The sequence below is a fragment of the Diabrotica virgifera genome, chromosome 9 (genome assembly GCF_917563875.1).
Source record: "Diabrotica virgifera virgifera chromosome 9, PGI_DIABVI_V3a".
Lineage (NCBI taxonomy): Eukaryota > Metazoa > Arthropoda > Insecta > Coleoptera > Chrysomelidae > Diabrotica > Diabrotica virgifera.
This window is the reverse complement of record NC_065451.1, coordinates 208,546,206-208,566,854: the sequence shown is the minus strand read 5'-3', so window position 1 is coordinate 208,566,854 and position 20,649 is coordinate 208,546,206. Positions and strand designations below refer to the sequence as shown.

Sequence of the window (20,649 nt, the reverse complement as noted above, 5' to 3'; positions counted from 1 at the left end):
TTCAACTTTTACTAGTTGAAGTAGACTCTTCCTAACCGTTGTTAGTAAAAGTACATCGCGGGAAAAATAGAATCAACTTTTACTAGTTTGAGTAGACTATTCCTGGATCGATTCAGTAATTATAGATTATTCTAGTATAATCTCACGTGCTTTTTTGATGAGTGTGCGTCTCTTTGTTTTGACCGTTTTAACTACTTATCACGATTTGAACATATCCAGGAACATTCAATTTCTAGAATCGGTTGTTTGTATGAATCAACTCTTACTAAATGGCATTGGGAAGAGTAGGTATACTTTTTCTAGCTGGAGTCTACTTTTACTAGTAAATGTTGAATAAAAATCTTCATTTTATATTATTATAATCCACTTTTACTAAAACCAGCCGTTTGAGTTGACTCGAACTAGGAATAGTCAACTCTTACTGGATAATCAACTTTAACTGTAACTTATACAATATAAAAAATGAACACTTGAAGATAAAAAGATACAAAAAATATTTTCTGTAGCTGGCTGTAAAAATAAAAAGGTACTTTTTGTATAAAATATATTAAAAAGTAATCAAAAATTATCTACTGCCAGTTTATTAAGCATCTTCGAATAGACGTGAACACTTATCCCGAGTTTATCGTAAAGGTCAGCCAATCCGGCAACGTGGCGGAAAGCGAATTAGCATTCCTGCGAATGCTGCGTAGTCCTGCGATACGGTTGAATTGTTTCGTGCAAGTTTCGGTGGCAGGAGAGAACGAGAACGTTTTCTTTGTTTGGGACGGAACTGGTCGATCTCGATCCTCTACTCTTCACCGCTGGCATAATATGATAATCTATTACAGAAGTCTCTTTTTCAATCGAGATAGGTCTGCGTTTTCTTACAGCTGAGCTGGTTGGTGAGGGGCGACTTCGCACACTTGTTGTATTTGTATTCAGTTTATTTTAGAAGAATTTATCATTGCAGGAATGAATAATATTTATTTAGAGTATTTTCACCACTTTTGTGTAGTTTGGAGCAATTACTTCATATCTCATTATAATATTGTTTTTTATCACAATTAGTACAAGATAGACCAGGCAGGGCCGCCGAGAGGGATGAGCGGGCCCCGATAAGAAGTGAAGAACGGGCCCCCGGCAAAAAGTGAAAAGCATTTATTTTTTAATTTTTCTAGAAACAAAATTATCAATAATAAAAAATAAGAAACATTTCAAATAGGTATAACTTTTATTAATATTTTTATAATAGTGAAAATATTTGCAATATCGGTACTTTTGGAGTTATTTGATTGGCAAAGATGTCTACTAAATTATTATCAATGCATAAAGTTGTTAGACCAGTTAATCGATCCCGTTTCATTGTAGATCTCATAGCATTTTTTATTCGAGAAATAAAACTAAAGGATCTTTTCCCTTTTGCGACTATCACCGGTAATGTGCAAAATATTCTTGACGCTATAACGACCTTAGAAAGAAATGATTCTAATTTGGAATGTTTAATTTTATTAAGTAAATCTATTGGAGAAAGGTAAAATTCACAAATATTTTCCTTGTATATCGCTCTATCGTCTTCTTTATAAAACTCGCGCAATATTATCAATTTTTTCTTAATATTGGCGTTATCTTTCTGTCCATAAAGTGTTAAATAGGGAATGAATTTCAATTGCCGCATTAAATCTTCTGGTTAAGTTGCTTATTATACAATCTATGACGATACTAAATATTTCACAGCTAAATATTGCGTCGGGTTCAAAATTATCAGTCGCCTCAATACTAGGCCCTATATTTCAAAATGGAGGTAAAGTGAGGAGCAAAAAAAAACGGGAAAAAATTACGTCATGGGTTTGGTCGACGCCGGGCCCCTTACATCGCCGGGCCCCGGTAAAATGTACCGGCTATACCCCCCTCTCGGCGGGCCTGAGACCAGGGCGCATCTGTAAAAATATTAGTACATTTGGACGTTGAGAGGTGACTCAAATTTTTTTGCAGAAATCGCTTGAAAATAGCTCAAATAATAATATTTGAGTTATCCTCCCTCTCAAAAAGGTCCGGAACATTGTTTAAATAATCAAAATGTCAAAAAATGAAGGAAAAATTTGATTTTTTTCTTTGTTTTTTGATTATAACTTTAAAAGTATTCTTTTCCGAGAAAAGTTGTACTGACATAAAAGTTGCGTAATTAAATTTCCTACAATGTAGAATTGGTTAAAAATAAAAAAAAACAGTCATCCTTGTTGCAAAATAGCAATAATTGCGAAAAAACCATACAAAAACAAGTATTCGCATTTTACGTTTTTCAACCATTTATGCTACACTTAGGACCTTCATATTTCACACAGAAAAATTTTATGATACAGTAAAACAATACGTAAATTTCATTAAGATCGGTTCAATAGATTTTGCAAAATAAATTTTGCAATCCAGCTTTCGCAAAAAAAATTATTTTTTTAAAATGTTACAGGACTGAAAATAAAGCAGATAGCAAGTTGAAATTTTTTTTGCGTATAGAAGTGTACTGTACCTTTCATTTGCAATTCGTAAAATTAAAATCGATTAACTACCACGGCGTCAGGAATTTTTTAAATAAACATTAATTATTGGTGCTACGCGCAGGACAGCGGATAGTTTGCTCTGATTGGGCATTCCAATGACCTTTGATAATGATTGATACATTTTAATTTTTATTACATTTCGATATAAATAAATAAATTTGTTTATTGCAAAATAAAAACACATACTCTATCCTTTGAAATAACACTTTATTTAGCAAAAACCTTTTTTGTTCATATATTTTAACTTTCAAGAGAATAAAAGTTTGTAAAATGAGGGAATTTTACAATATATAATTCACGTCCCATCTGCTCAGCGCGGTAAAGTTCCAATGAGAATAGTTCCCTTTGTACTCCAAACAGAGTAAAGTAAATCAAAAATGAATAACCATTTTCAATGTCGTTACAACACGAAACTACAGCCGCGCGATATTCTAGTCCAATCAGAGAGTGCCGCAAGCACCTCTACCGGTTTCGAAACTTATTAGTCTCTTATCAGGAGGCACATATGCTGCTCTCCCCGATCCAACCAAAACAAACCCCGGCGTTTGTTTTGCACACTGCACGCCGGGGTTTGTTTTGGTTGGATCGGGGAGAGCAGCATATGTGCCTCCTGATGAGAGACTAATAAGTTTCGAAATCGGTAGGGGTGCTTGCGGCACTCTCTGATTGGACTAGAATATCCCGCGGCTGTAGTTTCGTGTTGCAACGACATTAAAATTGGTTATTCATTTTTTTAGTATTTTACATTATAATTATTATTTTAGTTCCAAGTAATGCCTGGAGTCTGGAGTTGTTCATTAATTTTTCAGTCAATTTTCTTGTCAATTTTCGTTGCAATTTCTTACTAAGTTCTTCAAGCTTTAGTATCTTCTATAACCTACTTTGTTTGATTTGTACCTATTCTCTTAGTAGTTTTGTAGAATTTTTGAAGACAAGCTTCTATACTGACGTTGTAATACTTTTTTTCTATAGTAAAATGCTGACATGATTTGAACTTTTTATCGCCAATCTCCAATCTTCCGGAATATCTCTTTATTTTATTAGACATGAATTATTAAAGGTCTTGTAGAATCTCTGGTCCGTATTTTAAAATGTTTCCAGGTTTTGAAGGTTTCCCATTTTTCATTTTCTGTAGGGCTTTTCATATCCCACCAATCTTTATTGGTATAACCGTTATCTGTTGATCTAACAATAACATATTTTTGCTACTTATATATTTTGTTGTGTAATTAATAAAAAAGTTTAGAGAAAATATAAGGAAGTACAAAATAATACAGTTAAATAAACTTCTAATGAAAAGAAAGGCATAGGAAACTAGAAAAAAAAAGCGAAGTTAGAAATCTAAAATTAAATTACAAAACTAAAATAATGTTGACAACGAGGAAATTATAGAAACTCAAAAAATAACCACCTAGACATAAAACTACTGCCAACCATTATCTTGTTGTTCTTTTATATAGGCAGTACTGCCTGTTTTTCTTCAACGGTGCCTTTCATTCATTGCCTAAGTTGTCATTCCATATTTTCCTTAGGCGTCCTATACTTCTTCTGCCTAACAACTGTGACTTGTCCCTGGCTATTCTTGCTATCCTTGATTACCATTATAGCCGTCATTAGCCATTAGCCAACCATTATACAAGTCAAAAATAAAACCACCATCAAGTAAAGAAGAAAGACACCGAAAAATAAATAGTACAAAAAGTTGTATCTGAAGATATACCAGACTAACAGAGGACGAAATAAGAAACGCAATGAGCACTATGTGAAATAAAGAAGGTCCAGGTGGAGACGAAATAGTATTAGAAATTATAATCTATGGAGGACAACACAAATCATAAAAATACTAAAAATTATTTTAAATAAATGTATAGAAATAAGTAAAGTACCCACAAAATTGGAAGCATTTGGGATGTGGCTATATCGGAGAATTCTTAAAATTCCGTGGACTGACCGGGTCGCAAATGAAGAGGTCCTTAGAAGAATGGAGAAGAACCGAGAGGTACTAAATACTATCAAATCTCGAAAGTTGGAATACTTTGGACACATTATGCGAAATGAATCCAGATATGCCCTCCTACAAGCAAGTAAAAATATTTGGAAGGCAAGGTCCAAGAAGAAGAAGAACATCCTGGTTAAAGAACCTTAGAACCTGGTTCAACACAACAACTGTGCAGCTTTTCCGCGTTGCTGCAGATAAAATAAAGATTGCCATGATGATTACCAACAACAACATTGTCCACAAAACTCCAATTAACTCAGAGAGCTATGTAACGGAGAATGCTTAAAATTAAGCTCAGCTATCGCAAATCCAATGAAGAAATAAGAACACTATCAAAAGTAACAGATTTAATCCAAAAGATTGCCATGTTAAAATGGATATTTTGTTAAAGTTTGATAATATTAAAGAACTTATATTGACTTACTAATATTTTTTAACTTATTTTCTTATAAAACTATAAAATAATTTTTTTAATTGGACTTTAATTCGCTGATTACATGCCCTTTTCAAAAATGTCGTTTTTCCAAGTTTTCTAATTAACTGATGTTTTTATTTCCCTGTATTATATTTTTTTATATTTACTGTAGCACGTGTATTTTATTTTTAATTTAAATAAATACGAATTTCCGGATGCCGCCGCCACTGGCATTTCAACCAAAAAAAATGTACGCACTTTTGTCTAATCGTCAAAATTTGGCAACTCCGCGTCCGCATAACCTTGTAGATTTGATATGTTGTTCGCGGACGTGCACCGCTCGGCTTACGTAATAATCCCATGCGAGCCCCCCCAGCACCCCCCCGCATATCACTTGCTTTGGCCCCCTCCCAAATTTCGGCAATTTGCGCCAAGTTCATCACAACATTTTTCCTGGTTAACACAAATAGACTACTGCAAAAACCCATTGCATTCTATGAACATTAAACATTTTTGTGCGCGTCCGTCAAAAAAAAATTGATTAGATTAGTAGAGGGATTAGCGATTTTAGCGATGACCTTTTGTGCCCCGAAGGGATGAAAAAGTAGTGTGAGTAGACGAAAAGTGCGTGTTTGGAAATAGCGGATCATAAATAAAATGGCAATGCGAGGTAGGTGAAAGGGAAGGATGTTGTTTATTGTTTTTCTGCATGAAACTCCTTTTTTTGTTAATTATATTAACTCCTATAATAGAAACACCACTTCAAGCTTATTTCTGGTATTAAATTTTAGCGAAACCAAATACCAGATGTTATTATATAACCTCTACATCTCATAATTAATTAAAAACGACAAAAAAAATACAACAATATCTGCAACAAGTAATGTTCCTGCAGACGATTCCTGCTGCATGCAGTAGTTCATGAAGATAGCAACAAAGCGGAGTTACGGCATTTTATATGTTTCCTTTATAAAACAATCATAAATAACTCACAAACTCTAGCAATAAATTATCTGAAACAATATTATTCCTGCAAGCTACAAAATTCCTGCGGCAAGCTGTATTTATTGAAGATAGTAACAGGAACATTTGACGAAATATAACCTAATAGCTAATAATATGTTTTCCCTGTTCATAAAAAACTATAAAAAATTTTGAAAACTAAATAATCTTCCTGCAAATGGTTCTAGATTCTAGATCAATATACCAGTACCAATTGACCAAATTTTAAATCCAGCAGTAGTAATTTAGTTTGGATTCCTTAAAAAACTATAAATACTTTCTTGGAAATACAATCCAAGAAAAATATTATCTGTAATATTATCACTGGTGTATCCTCTTCCTGTGTGTTATCCTTTAAGAACATTGGCAATCCTCACAGCCCATTTTATTTTGCCTGCAGCAGTTCTGAAGAGTCCTACTGTTGTTTATCAACTTCACTGCTTTAAATTTTTCAACTAGGACATACATCTTCTCGCCGGTAATATTTTTCCATCCACTTTACCTTGTATAATCAATCTCATCAACTTATATGTTTCATTTCTTAGTGTGTGATCAATAGCTCATTTTTATTTCCTTCATCCATCCACCCAATGGCACCACAGCCCAAAGCGGGCCTTGGGCTCCTTCAGCAAGCTTCTCCAATCACCTCGATTTACTGCTGTTCTTTTCCATGAATGCGTTTTTAGGAGGTTTTTGGCATCCTCATCTACTTCGTCTTCCCATCTCTTTTTTGGTCTTCCAACAGTCTTTTTCTTTGCATTCTTGCATTTAGCAATTTTCTAGGGATTCTATTGTTTCCTTCACACCTTTGAGTATTGAACCTGGTGGTATACTTTCTGTATTTACAATTAATTTTCCTGTCCTTCTATAACGACCATTATCCTGCCTTTATATAATCCTGCAAGAAGTTCTTGCTGCTTGCATGAAGTTCTTTTTGAAGAAAGTTAAAGAGCAAACTTAGGGTATTTTAAAGGGATCAATAACCCATTGCATTCTATTGATATTGAACATTTTTGAGCGCGTCTATCGTCAAGAAATTGATTAGATTAGTAGAGGGATAAGCGATCGAGGTAGCGATATTAGCGATGACCTTTTATGCCCCGAATGGATGAAAAAGTAATGTGAGTAGATGAAAAGTGCGTGTTTGGTTTGAAAACCGGATCATAAATAAAATGGCAATGCGAGGTAGGTGCCTTAGATGCTAGGGAAGGCTGTTGTTTATTTTGTTAATTATTATATTAACCCCTATAATAGAACCTGAACTTCCAACGCTACTATCCTGAAGATAGTAACAGGAAAATTTGACGCATTATCAACGAAATTGCCAATCTGTTTTTTCTTTTGATTTAAAAATATTAAAAAGTGGTTCCAAATGCTGAAAACGTGGTCACGAGATGAAAAAAAGTCCCTATCTAGAGATTTTCATGTTTACAGTTGTTTTCTGATACTATCGTAGAGTCGTAATACGCAGGAATAGGGTACAAAAATGTATGTATTCTGGTTCAAAGCTCAGGAATAAGTGAGCCATGTCAGAGTTTATTTTGGCCGGCAGAGAAAGTGAAAAAGAACGCGTATATTGAAAACGCTGTAAAAAGTTTTGTGGTTTATCAATTTTATCGCTGTAAAGTAGATTCTTCTTTTTTAAGTATGTACCAACGTAAGATGTAAGTTAACCTAAGATTTAGTAACAATAAATGCCTTAAATTTGTTAATGCATAAATAGTGAAAATATACTTGAAATAATCAAAATTTTGTAAAGATCCATTCAAAAAGTACAAAATTCTGCATAATTCTGCTACTAATGTTCATTAATTTTAAAATATATAGTAAGAAGATACAGAATCACTTTGGTTTAGCTGCCTATAACTGCCTATGCATTGCTGGCAGTTGTTTGAATACAAAAGTGGGAAATGCCGCATATTACATGATTATGGCGATTGTTGAGTATGTATGGGCGTTTGTACATAAGTAATAGGTTCTGAATATTGTACTTTATAGAGAAAATGTATATATTAGCAATTTCAAAAGTCCCTTAAGTATAATATAAAATTTTAAAGAAATATGCGTTTAAAATAAAATTTTCGAATTTCTTTCGGCAATATTGGATCCGCCATTTTGTTAAAAAAATAATATTAGATTTGTAATCAGCAACCTTAAGCTACCAAATTTGACAAAAAAATTTGTTTTGATTGATATTTTCAATTTTCTTTAAAATTATGTCAGAATCATAATCAGCGATGCCAAAACCCCTTAAGAGCGAAAGTAATTCCGAAGTGTATAAACAATATACGCTTTTAAAACTTCATGACCACGTTTTCGGCATTTAGAACCACAGTGAAGCGGTTCTACATAAATGTGCCAGTACCAATTGGCCAAATTTTAAATAGTGTATAGATAATATTTTATATTTTGGCCTCCGTAAAAGAAAACTGTAAATATCGTATACCGAAAATACAATATAAGAAAAATATTAACTTCAATTATATTTTCGCGAGCAAGCTAATTCCTGGTGTATCTTCTTCTTCCTGTGCCTCATCCTTAAAAGATATTGGAGATCATGACTCATAAGGGCCCATTTTACTCTATTTTTCAACCAAGACGTGTGCAGACTCACCGGTACCATTTTCCTTTCACTGTATATCCAATCACATTAACTCATATTTTTTATTTCTTAGTCTGTGATCAAAGTAGCTCATTTTTCTTTCCTTCATAATGTTGAGTATTGAGTAATGAAGAAAGTAATAAAGTAAACTTAAAATATTTCAAAGGGATCAGTAATTTCTTTTCCGGACTCCTAATATATTATCATAGTTTCCACCGCTTTCTAGCTCGCCAGTCATCATCCTGTAGGTAGATGCCTTTCGTTCATGGCTTGTCTGATGTCCAATTGTCATTTCTTCCTTGAGCTTCCTCTATTTCTTCTGTGCACTGGTCTCCACTCATTTCTCTGCATATCATTTTCTTTTTCCACCTGTCTCAATTCATACGTCTTACATGTCCGTACCATCTCAAATTCTTGTCTTCAATGGTGTATTGTTGATTCAATACCTATTCTTTTTCGTATCTCGTAATAATTTATTATTTTGTCGTCAAGTAAACTACTACAACGTCTGCAAAACCTCATTCTATTGACAGGATGTTAATTTTTAAACATTCTGTCATGTACAAGACGTCAGCTCCATAAGGTGCAACTTGCTTTCGACTATGGTCTTGTAGATTCTGATTATTTGATTATTTTTAAAATTTTTGCTGCTGAACACTAATTATATTATGCAAAGGTGTAACTATTTCCTGAAATTAGAAACAGGATACGCCGGATTATAAATTTAGTATTGATAATTAATTTATTTCCTTTTAATCTCGAATACCTAGAAAAACTATTAGTCCTGTCGCCAGGGGGGGGTGCAACGGCCTCCTTTATTCAGATGGACTTAAGTTTTTTATGTATTTTGACCCGTAGAACACGAATTTTTTGGGTAACAGTTGATCCGGATGTCGATAAGATTGTTATAAAGAACTTGAGGAATTACATAACAGCGATTTTTCGCAAAACAAATTTTTCTTTGTATTTTTTGGGTCATTCTAAGCAAAAAATGTTCTAACAAGTTTTTTCATAAGATGCATAGTTTTCGAAATAAACGCGGATAAACTTTCAAAAAAGCGGAAAAGCGCAATTTTTGAACCCGAATAACTTTTGATGATTAAAAAACAAAATAGCAATTCTGCTTACCGCATTTGAAAGTTCAAGTCAAATTCTATCGGTTTTCATTATTTGCATTGCTAAAGATTATTTTTTTTTTATTTTAAACAAAGCTATAAACACGTAGTGCTTGAGTGATGTTTTCAATGCATTTCTCATTTAAAATCGAACGAGTAGGCGAGCCTACAAACAGGCAATTTCTACGTAGCGTGAATTAAAACGCATGCATTGGGTACGGGAAACACTATTTGTTTATAGCTCTGTTTGACAATAAAAAAAATTAATTTTTAGCAATGCAAATAATCAAAACCGATAGAATTTGACTTGAACTTTCAAATGCGGTAAGCAGAATTACTATTTTATTTTTTAATCGAAAGTTATTCGGGTTCAAAAATTGCAATTTTTCGATTTTAAAGTTCAACCGCGTTTATCTCTAAAACTATGCATCCTATGAAAAAACTTGTAAGAATATTTTTTGCTTGGAATGACCCATACAATATAAAAAAATGTTTTAATTTGCGACAAATCGCTGTTATGTAATTCCCAAGTTCTTTGTTTATAACAAACTTATCGACATCCGGATCAACTGTTACCCAAAAAATTCGAGTTCTACGGGTCAAAATACATAAAAAAACTTAAGTAAGTCCATCTGAATAAAGGAAGCCGTTGTGCCCCTCCCCCCTGGCGACAGCACTAAACTCCTGCATGCACAAAACTCTGCTAAACTACTATTTTGCGACAAAACAACAATGTTTAACTGAATTACTAAGTTCCTCTGTCATTGTCATCATTCACGCAAAAACTTCATAGCAAGTAATTAAAATGGACGAATAATTGAGTTTTATGGGTAAATAATTAAGTGGCCGGGCCGGGACGCCCATGGTAATACGTGGTGACGCAAGAAGTGAATGACAAAATGAATTTGGCTAATATGCTCATGCTATTATTTGCGGAGGTTCAAGTTCAATGGTGAACGGCATGGACTTGGAAAAAACTATTGTATAGTTTTAACGAATTGTTTTGAGGAAATAAATTTGGAGATTATGAACAAAGAAAGAGGTACCTACTAAAGAATACTTATACAACATAAACGCTTGTTTATGTTCAGTGAAACTGTTAGATAGTGTTTGGCATTAACATTTCTGACGCTTTTCAGTTATTTCATCCTGTTTGTTGTTTTTACATATCCTGAAGACGATGCAAAACTGTTTTTAAGTTTTCCTTTTCAGTACTGAAGATTGATGTGTAGCATACGCATTCTGCCTGTTTAAGAATTTTATCTCTCAACCAGGCCATCTATTTCCCATGACATCCAGAATGTTGATTCCAGTTCTCGTCGTTTATCTCACGATGTTGTGAAATTTCCTGGTAATATACAAGCTGACCATTCCAGGTCTCCAATTTTCAGTTTGTAAATTTCATTTTATCATATTGTCGAATGGTTCCTAGGAATATTCGTGGGGATTTTTAGGACTGTTGCTACGAATTAGAAGTGTTCCTTCTTCTTCTTCTTAAGGCGCCCTGTCCGTTGCGGCTATTATCATGGCAATTCTGATCTTGCTTACGGCACTTCTGAATTGTTCAATCGATGTGAGCGCGAACCATTTCCTCCGATTTTTGAGCAACGGATGTCTTTTCTTGTGTGGCCCTCGCCTGTTGTAGTAAACGAATCAGAACTGAGCATACAAAATAGACTAGTAATAGTGGGGATAATAGAAATACCAGTTATAGAATTGGAAAATATTTCTAGTAGACAGTATAGAAAGACAAACACAAATATAAGGAAATAAAAACGATGTAAATATGACTGCATATCGTAGAGTCCTTTGAGAATTTTTTAGAATTGCATATCGTAGAGAAAACGAGTCGTAATAAATATGACTGCACAAATATGACTGTAGAGTCTTTTTCGTTTTCTATATTCGTCCCTAAAATTGCCTAATTCGATAAAATTGCCACAGGGAAATAGCTTCAGAACAACAGTAAAAATAAGAGACATCTACCATAAAATAAATAAGACATTACAGAAATATAAAAAAAAATAAAAAAAAAGACCTCACTAGATGAAAAATTTAAAAAATTAAAGGAAGTAATATCAGAAGCAGCTAAAGAATCCTATGAAATTAAGAAAATAATGAAAACCCAAAAACGAACCAGTGGCTATCACTGATAAAAAAGAACCATGGAAAAGATACGTGCAAACAAATGATTCAAGGGACAAATAATTGTATAACAATAAAAATAAAACTTCCATAGGGCAGTAAGTCATGCGAAACAAAAATCCTGGGAAGAATTTGGGAACAGCTTAAATGAAGGTTATGAAAATGAGAGTAGATCTTTTTGGAATACTATAAAAGCATCAAAAGGGCAAAAGGGAACAGAAATATACAACAGTTTATAAAATTGGGTATTACAAAAAAAGTACCTATGAAAGTTAATTAAATGCTGTCGAAGTGAAAGCTTTGATTGGTATTGAGGAAAATCACAAACCGCCAGAAAAGATAGAATCAGGAATAATCGAATAATATAATGCCTATATTAAAATCACAATAAAGATGCACTAGAAATAAACAAACCAAGGCACACTGCCGAATCATGATTTACAATGTATAAACTTTGTAAATCATGATTTGGAATTTACAATGATTTACAATGATTTACTCCTCGTAACACTCAACTTTCCTTGGTTTGTTTCTTTCTGGTGCATCTTTATTGTGATTGTAGTATAGACCAAAAATCCATAATAAGTAAAATAACCAGAAATGGGTTGGGCGCTTACAGATGAGAGACAAAATATGACGAAAGAATATTATAAACTAAAAGAGCATAGAATCGAAAGACAGGACGACCAAAGAAAGCTAGATAAATGACATTATAGAAGCAGGTAAAGCCAGAGGGATGAAGTACACAGAAATTAAAATGATATCTAGAAACAAAAAAGAACGGAAAAAGGGAATAGACACCAACAGAACAAAAAATCCAATAGTCCTGTATGAAGACGGTTATAATCTACTGCCATAAACAAACTGTGCTACATTTCTTTAAATCGAGTGTAAAAGGAGCAAGTAATATTGTCAGTTTAATACCAAAGAAAAACTGTAACATTTAACACATATTCAACATGTGGACAAAAATATGTAAATATATTTTTGTTAATGATGCTGTCACTATATAAATTAATTCCGATACTTTTGAAGTTAATAAAATATATTTATAAGAAAGTATTATTTTGGTTATCTTTGTCAAACATCATCGAACATTTTCCCATAATAATAATATCCCCAAGGTGAATGTTGTAATCTTCTGCATTAATCTCAAAATTATTTGACCTGTTGCATCATCAGAACGACAAATATATCTACTGAAGTGATATCTTTGATCCTTCTATTGAGTAAATCCTTCATAATGCCAGTTAAGATGTGTACCTACTCATTGCCATGTATTGGAGCATTTTTGCCATGTATTTGGACCATTGATAGTAATATGATTCTGAAGTAGTTTTTCCTGCTTCATCAGAATTCGACTCGAATCAACTTATAATAATAAAATTATGATTGAGCATTTTTTTAACAATCATTCGGACCTTGATAACTTATCTGCAAGGACTATTGTTTTCTATGAGGTCACAAGCTAATAATAATGTGTTAAAGTATACAGCTGGAGAGGATACTAGTTTTGGGTTTCAGTACAAAATATTTAATACCTACAGTTAATATACCAAATATCATTCATTAATTTCCCCAAAGTGACAAACTCCAATATGGTGCATGTTTGGAGAATTCTTCGCTGAGCTATGTATGCATTTTTTTGTTTAATTATTTTCACAATCTGTTCCTTATATTGTATTATATTTCGGTTTGTTCCGGTACTAATTACATCTTTAACCCTGTTTCTAGTATCTAGTACACACTAACCCAGGGTGACGGACGACTTTATATGCCCTCCGAAACTCGGTGAACGGCTCGTATAATTTTTATAAATGAAAATGTTGTTTTTTTACTGGTATGACTTTGTAATTCTTGCATTTTTTCTTGTTGTCTTTTTCGTGTATGGAGGTTATCCACTCTTTTTTTTTAAGTTTTCGGTAATGGTTCTCCGTTAAGGTATCTATTAAATATTTCTATTAAGATCGAAGTTATTTTGTCTGTTGTCTTTAATTGTCTGCAGGAATGACCCATGGGCCAGAAGAACTAGATTTTTTACTAGAGTTTATGTGTAGATAAGTAGGTAAGTAGAGTCCATTTTGATTAATGAAAACTATGTCTTGTTCCGTTGCCTATGTCTATAGATCCATAAGTTGTCCACCTATTCTGACTTCCACCTTGTTGTTTTGGGAGATTGTTTTAATATATTTGTTGTATATACAGGGATTTTTCAGAAATAGGGGATCATGAATCAGGCATAGAAATTTTATAATATAATTTTCATTAGAATCAATAATTGTGACTTAAGCCCATATAAACACAGTAAGTATTTAACTTTTATAGATTCCTCTACAATCAGGGGTGAGCAAATACTTTTAAGCGCGGGCCAAAATGAAATTTTCAAAATGTCTCCCGGGCCGGAGGACTATACCCGGTATGTACGCTAATGTTTTTGGTGAAGGTTTTTCTCTGCCCAAGAAATTTTTTTGACAAAAATACTATAAGTATCATTTTAAAGCATTTGAACAAAGACATTTAGTAATAGATAATACTAATAATAAATTGTCATCGTTGGGGTGTGGGTGTACATGCGAACAATTTGTTCCCAGTAAAATTACGAAATTTTTAATGTGGTCCATTATATTAAGCCATAACAGGGATCCAGATAAAAAATGAAATTCAGAAATTCAAGAGCAGCCTTTATGAAGATAAGGAAATTTCTGGGTAACCAAAGATTCAATCTGCAAATCTGATATCGAATGGTAAAACGTTATGTCAAGTCAAGTCATCATCAACGACATTCAAAGGAGACAACTGACCTGGTATGATCATGTAGAAAGAATGGACGACGACAGGTTGCCAAAACAAATTTTAAAATTGACGCCAAGGGGTAGAAGAGAGAGCAGCCGAAACAATCCTAGCTGTGTGGCATTCAGAAGGTAATGTCAAAAAGGAACCTTCACCCTGGCGAACGCAACGACGGACGGACGAAGCTGAAAACTGGGAACCGGAAGGCGGAGAACCCTATAAAAAACCGGGATAATAATAAAAATGCTATGTCCACTCTATTCTCGTTTATTGGATTGTTAATGCTGAATTAATGAGAAAGCTGGAAGCTTTTGAGATGTTGCTCTTATAGGAGAATTTTGAAAATACCATGGACCGATCATATTATGAACGAAATGGTGTGTTGGAAAAGGAACAGAGAACTTTCGACCATCATTAAAAGGAGAAAGACAGCAAGGAGAAAGGGCACATACTTAGATATGATAAGTACGTTGTTGTAAGTTGTTGCAGCAGCTGATTATGAAAGGTAGAATCGAAGGAAAAGGGTCCTGGTAGACGACAAAAATACCCTGGCCGAAAAATATTCGCGCATGGACCGGCTTAAACACAGATGCTTTTAAGAAAAGCAGAAGATAGAGATTGATTTCATTATAAACTACGAACAGTAATACTGTTGATTTCAATAAAATCGCATAAAAGAGATGAAGAGCGTAGGCGCAAAATTTCGGACCAATGCTTTCTAAATGCTTTCCTTTTTTTCGAATCCTGAGAAAACTAATAAATATTTTTAAAACATTTAAACGCAGAATGAAAGATTACATTATTACCGAGGGCCGAAAATTCCTCAGAATAAACAAACAGTTTCTTTTGAATGAGATATTTGAAATTAAATTTTCTCTTTTTTTTTACCCCTGTGACTTATTAAATAAATATAGAAGTTTTCAGGAACTTTCGGCCCTCGGCAATAATGTAATATTTCATTCAGCGTTTAAATTTTTCAAAAATACTTATTAGTTTTCTCAGGATTAAAAAAATGAATGCATTTAAAAAGCATTGCGCCTATGCTCTTAAAAATTGCTTGAGGGATTTCTCAACGGGCCGGATAAAGTAAGCAAAAGGGCCGCATCCGGCCCGCGGGCCGGCTTTTGCCCACCCCTCTACATCTTTCTATTCATTACAAACAAGTCAACTAGTAATTTCCCTGATAAAAACGGATCAGTATTTAAATTGCAGATAAAAAACGATTGTCGAAAAATAAAAACACGTGATAATAAGATCTTAATAAATCGAAGATGACGCCGAACTAAAACATCTCCGTTTCAAAATTGTATTGATACAAATTCCAAGGATAAAACTTAAAAAATAATCCACTTTTACCAAAAAAACATTCAGATCTTAGCGATAAACCACTTGTGATGTTATTTAAACAATTTAAAAAAATAGCTGCAATTTCGTCGTCTGTGCTGTCAATATTTACATCTATTTTATTGCAAGGTTTATTACATAATTGTGCTCAATGTCATCACTATTACGTCATGATATTCGCTCATATTTTAAAAGGACACGTGTCACACGTGTAAAATTGATATTCAATTGCACTAATTCTTTTTTGCGATTTTGGATGGACTTTCATAAATATGATATCTCAGCTTTTGTCAACTATTCTTTGACGTTTTGTTTTCACATCTGGTAGAGAAAGCAAAAGATTCATCATCATCCTGCCTCAAAATTCCACTGCTGAACATAGGCCTCTTCCTCTTGTTTCCAACCCAGTCTTATCTTGCGCCGCTCTCATCTAGTTTTATCTCGCCTTCTAAAAATCTTCAGTCCATCGTGAAGAAGCGACCGATGCTTCTCTTGTCTTCCTTTGGTGTCCATTCTAATGTTCTCCATTCTAGCTATGTGTTCTGCTTATCTCCATTTTACTCTGACAGTCCTTTATATGACGTCTATAACCTTGGTTCTTCTCCTGATCTCTTGGTTTTTTTATTTTGTCTCGCAGAGTTATGCCTAACATGGATTGCTCTATTCTTCTCTGTATGACTCTTAATTTGGTAGCCGAGGTTTCTGTTCCGGTAAGTGTTTCTGCTCCATATATGAACACTGGAAGGACGCACTGATCAAATACTTTCCTGTTCAGGCATGTGGGCTAGTCACTTGTAACAGTTTGCCGTATGCTGCCCAACCAGAATCGATTCTTCTCTTCAATTAATGGGCCTGATTATCCCTACCAATCATAATTTTATGTCCTAGTTATTTATATTTACCTACTAGGTCTGGATCCCGCGTATGAAAAAAAAAAGATTAATAGCAAGCTGAAAATTTGTTAATAGCTTAAGGGTGTCTAGTCGGATAAACATTGATATATGGGAACACTGTAACAGGGGCAGTTTTAATTGTGGAACAGGTTAAAAATTTGGAACGGTCAGACCACGAAAACGGCACATTTATTTTGTCCCACAGAACAGACTTAAACTCTCCGAACAGAGATTAAACTTTCATGCAAAAATCAGACTGCTATTTATCACCTGTCATAATTCCTGTCATTTGACATATTCTACATGTTCCACTCATTAAAACGCCCATTTGGTGATAAATAGCAGTCTGATTTTTGCATGAGAATTTAATCTCTGTTCGGAGAGTTTAAGTCTGTTCTGTCGGACAAAATACATGTGCCGTTTTCGCGGTGTGACCGTTCCACATTTTTAACCTGTTCCACAATCAAAACTTCCCCCGTTCCAGTGTTCCTATATATCCAAGTTTGTCCGACTAGAAACCCTTAAGCTATTAATAAATTTTCAGCTTGCTATTAATCAACTTTTTTTTCATACGCGGGATCCAGACCTATACGGATTCTATTTCTTGCCCAATGATATTGATGGTCTGATTAGGCACCAAATGTGTCATTATTTCTATTTTTTCGAGATGCTTATATTTAAATTTACATTTTCTGTAGCTTCAACGAGTTCCTGTACTATCTCTTTTGCCATTCTTAGATCCTCAACTATTATGGCTATATAATCGGCGAGACGTAAGTTGTTTAGATATTCTCCATCTATTTTTATTCCCTTTGTCAGCTAATCAAAATTCTTAAAAGCATGTTCTAGCACCGTACTAAAAAGTTTAGGTGACATTGGGCATCCTTGTTTAACCCCCGCTCTATTTTTATGCAATTATTATTAGTGTGTAATTTGATAGTGGTTATTGCCTGTAGGTAAATCATCTTCAATCAGCCCTGATTTGTCCATTGTTGAACATAGGCCTCCTCCAGATATTTCCATCTTTTTCTGTTCTGCGCCTTTGCTATCCAATAGGTCACAATTCTTTTGAGGTCGGTCCATCACGTTGGGGAGCTTCCTTGGCTTCGCTTGTCTGCCCGTGGTCTCAAGCAATCTTCATTTTTGTCTTGTAATATAATATACATATAATATCGGTTCGCAATGTTGTTCGACGTCTTCCAATTTCCAATCTCCATCTCGTTCTGTCATTCCATAGATCGCCCTCGAGTTCTCAGTGCCTGAGTTCTCTATCAACTCCTTCTTTCCAACTTTTTCTGGGCCTTCCTGGTCTGCGCCTTCCTCTTGGTTGCCATTCGAGGCTCTGTCTTGGCATTCTGTCTTGTAGTACGTTCTCTAATATCTTCTACTCCGATTCGTCTACGAACTTCCTCATTTCCTACTTTATTTCTTAAGCATACTCCAAGCATTGGATGCATTCCATGCTTGGAAATTACCTATACTACTTTATAAATATTAGGACGGAATGTATTCCACGTGATGAGTACCACGTGGCGCAGGATGTGAATGAACAAATGGGCCAATAGGAAAACAGCTAAGAAATTAACACAATTATCAGAGACATTCTATCTATCTATGTCGCCCATGTTATCCATTTTAGGACGTAGGACTCCCCCTTCTTGTCTCCATTTGTGTCTGTCTTGAGCTGGAAGTTCGTCCATCTGGGACCGGCCTGCCTCTTTATGTCATCAACCCATCTTATCTGTGGGCTTTCTCTACTTCTTTTGTATTCGTATGGTCTCCAGTGTAGTATTTCTTTGTCCCACTTATCGTCTCTGTGTCTGATGTTGAGCCCCGCAAATTTACATTTAGATTAGGCTACTTTTTCGCTTATATCCTTTAATTTTGTAATATTTCGAATCCACTCGTTTCTTTTTTTGTCCTTCAAGCGTATTAGCAACATCTGTCTTTCCATTGCTCTCTGTGTTTTTATAAGTTTATCCACATTATTCTTGGTTAGTGTCCAAATTTCCACTCCATACGTGATTACTGATAACACAGACTGGTTGAAGACTTTAGACTTACGTTTCTTGCAAAGTTTCTTGTTCTTCAGGATGTAGCTCAATTTGACAAATGCCGCCCATGCCAATTGTATGTTACAGAGTTAAGTGATATTCATATTATTCATGTTGATAACAAGATGACATGACAGCGAGGTGACGGTGACAGGATTTAGGTTCAAGGTTGTTAGTATATAAGGAGTCATAACAAAGGTAGATAAGCCAACAGAGTGCGTTCACCCACTTGTCATTGTGAAAAAGCCAAATGGTGACATACGATTATATCTTGATCCAAAAGAACTTAATGGGGCCATCAAGAGAGAATACTTTCAAATTCCTTCTGTTGATGAAATTGTAACTTTACTTGGTAGGGGACAATACTTCACCGTTTTAGACATGAAGGATGGTTATTGGCAAGTGGAGCTGGATGATGAAAGTGCAGATTTAATGACCTTTGGTACACCATTTGGTAGGTACCAATTTAATAGACTGGCTTTCGGTATCTGCTCAGCCCAGAAGTATTCCAGAAAAAGAATTTTGAAATATTTGGAGATCTTGAAGGCGTAGGATTTTACTTTGATGATTTAATAATCACTGGTGCCTCAGAAGCAGAACATGACAGGAACTTAAAACGGGTTCTTGACTGTGCTACCAAATACGACATAAAGTTCAATAAGTCTAAAGTACAGTTCAAACAAACCAGTGTTAAGTACATGGGTCAGATATTTTCAAAGGATGGAGTGGAAACAAGTGATAAATATATCAAAGCAATATTAGACATGCCCACATAAGAGTGCAAACAATATGTTGCAAGATTTTTAGGAATGGTAAAATATGTAGCCAAGTTCGTGCCAAGCCTATCAAAAATATCTGCCCCGTTCAGAGGTGTAACCAGGATGATCCTAAGGGGAGGGGTTACAACTACTTGATGGTCTCTGGGGGGTATGGAATAGTAATGGTGTTAAGCGTATAGAGCTCAAAGTACATCCAAATTGGGGGGGTTACAACCCCCAAAACCGCCCCCTGGTTAAGCCTATGGTCCCGTTAAGAAACTTGACAGGATTGGATATAGATTGGCAGTGATCAAGTGAGCATCAATATTCACTGGATCAACTAAAGCATCTGTTGACTAATTCACCAATCTTACACGTATTTTACAAACAAATGAAATAGAGAATGCGGAAAAATCCCCTTACGAACAATTCACACATCCACTACTTCGGGCTGGGAAAAATTTTTTGAATAGAATCGAAGATCCAAACACCAGCTCTTAGAAATGTGTTTCGCCCTCTTCAACCTCTATGGGCTCATCGGTGAAGATGAGAGGTTGAATATCTTCAGACACATTCCAATCAAAAAACAACATTCGAGACAAAAAACAATAACAAAAAACAATTCCAATCAAAAATCAAAAGTGGTCGTCCAAACCAGTACCTGTGGATCTTTTGATCACTGAGTGTGTTTCAAAGATCTACATCTTTTGTTTTTTCATAAACGTATTTTACACTTATACAGTGCGTCCATAAAGTAACGCATAAATTCGTTATTTCGTAAACTGGCGAGTTTAAGGAAAAATCCCGCGACAGTTCGATTTTTATTTTTAAATCACGATTTTTTGGCATATATGTCATACTAGTGACGTCATCCATCTGGGCGTGATAACGTAATCGATGATTTTTTTAAATGAGAATAGTGTCATGTGATAGCTCATTTGAAAGGGTATTCAATTCTCTATCCAATAATATAAAGATTAACATAATTATTTATA

The 20,649-nt window shown here is 34.5% G+C and overlaps 1 protein-coding gene across 3 annotated transcripts in view; it reads left to right on the top strand.

Moving 5' to 3' along the window:
- LOC114331693 (zinc finger protein chinmo) overlaps nucleotides 1-20,649 on the top strand; it is a 285,780-nt gene that overhangs the window by 157,048 nt on the left and 108,083 nt on the right. Inside the window, exon 1 of one of the 3 annotated variants that reach the window (XM_028281309.2) lies at nucleotides 5,387-5,621. The exons of 1 other annotated variant lie outside the window; for it this stretch is intronic. In XM_028281309.2, coding sequence (XP_028137110.1) covers nucleotides 5,609-5,621 — 13 coding nt within the window. In that variant the 5' untranslated portion in view covers nucleotides 5,387-5,608. Of the gene's footprint in view, nucleotides 1-5,386; nucleotides 5,622-7,116; nucleotides 7,139-20,649 lie in introns of those variants that run through there. One more of the 3 variants, XM_050660927.1, reaches the window with a different exon arrangement.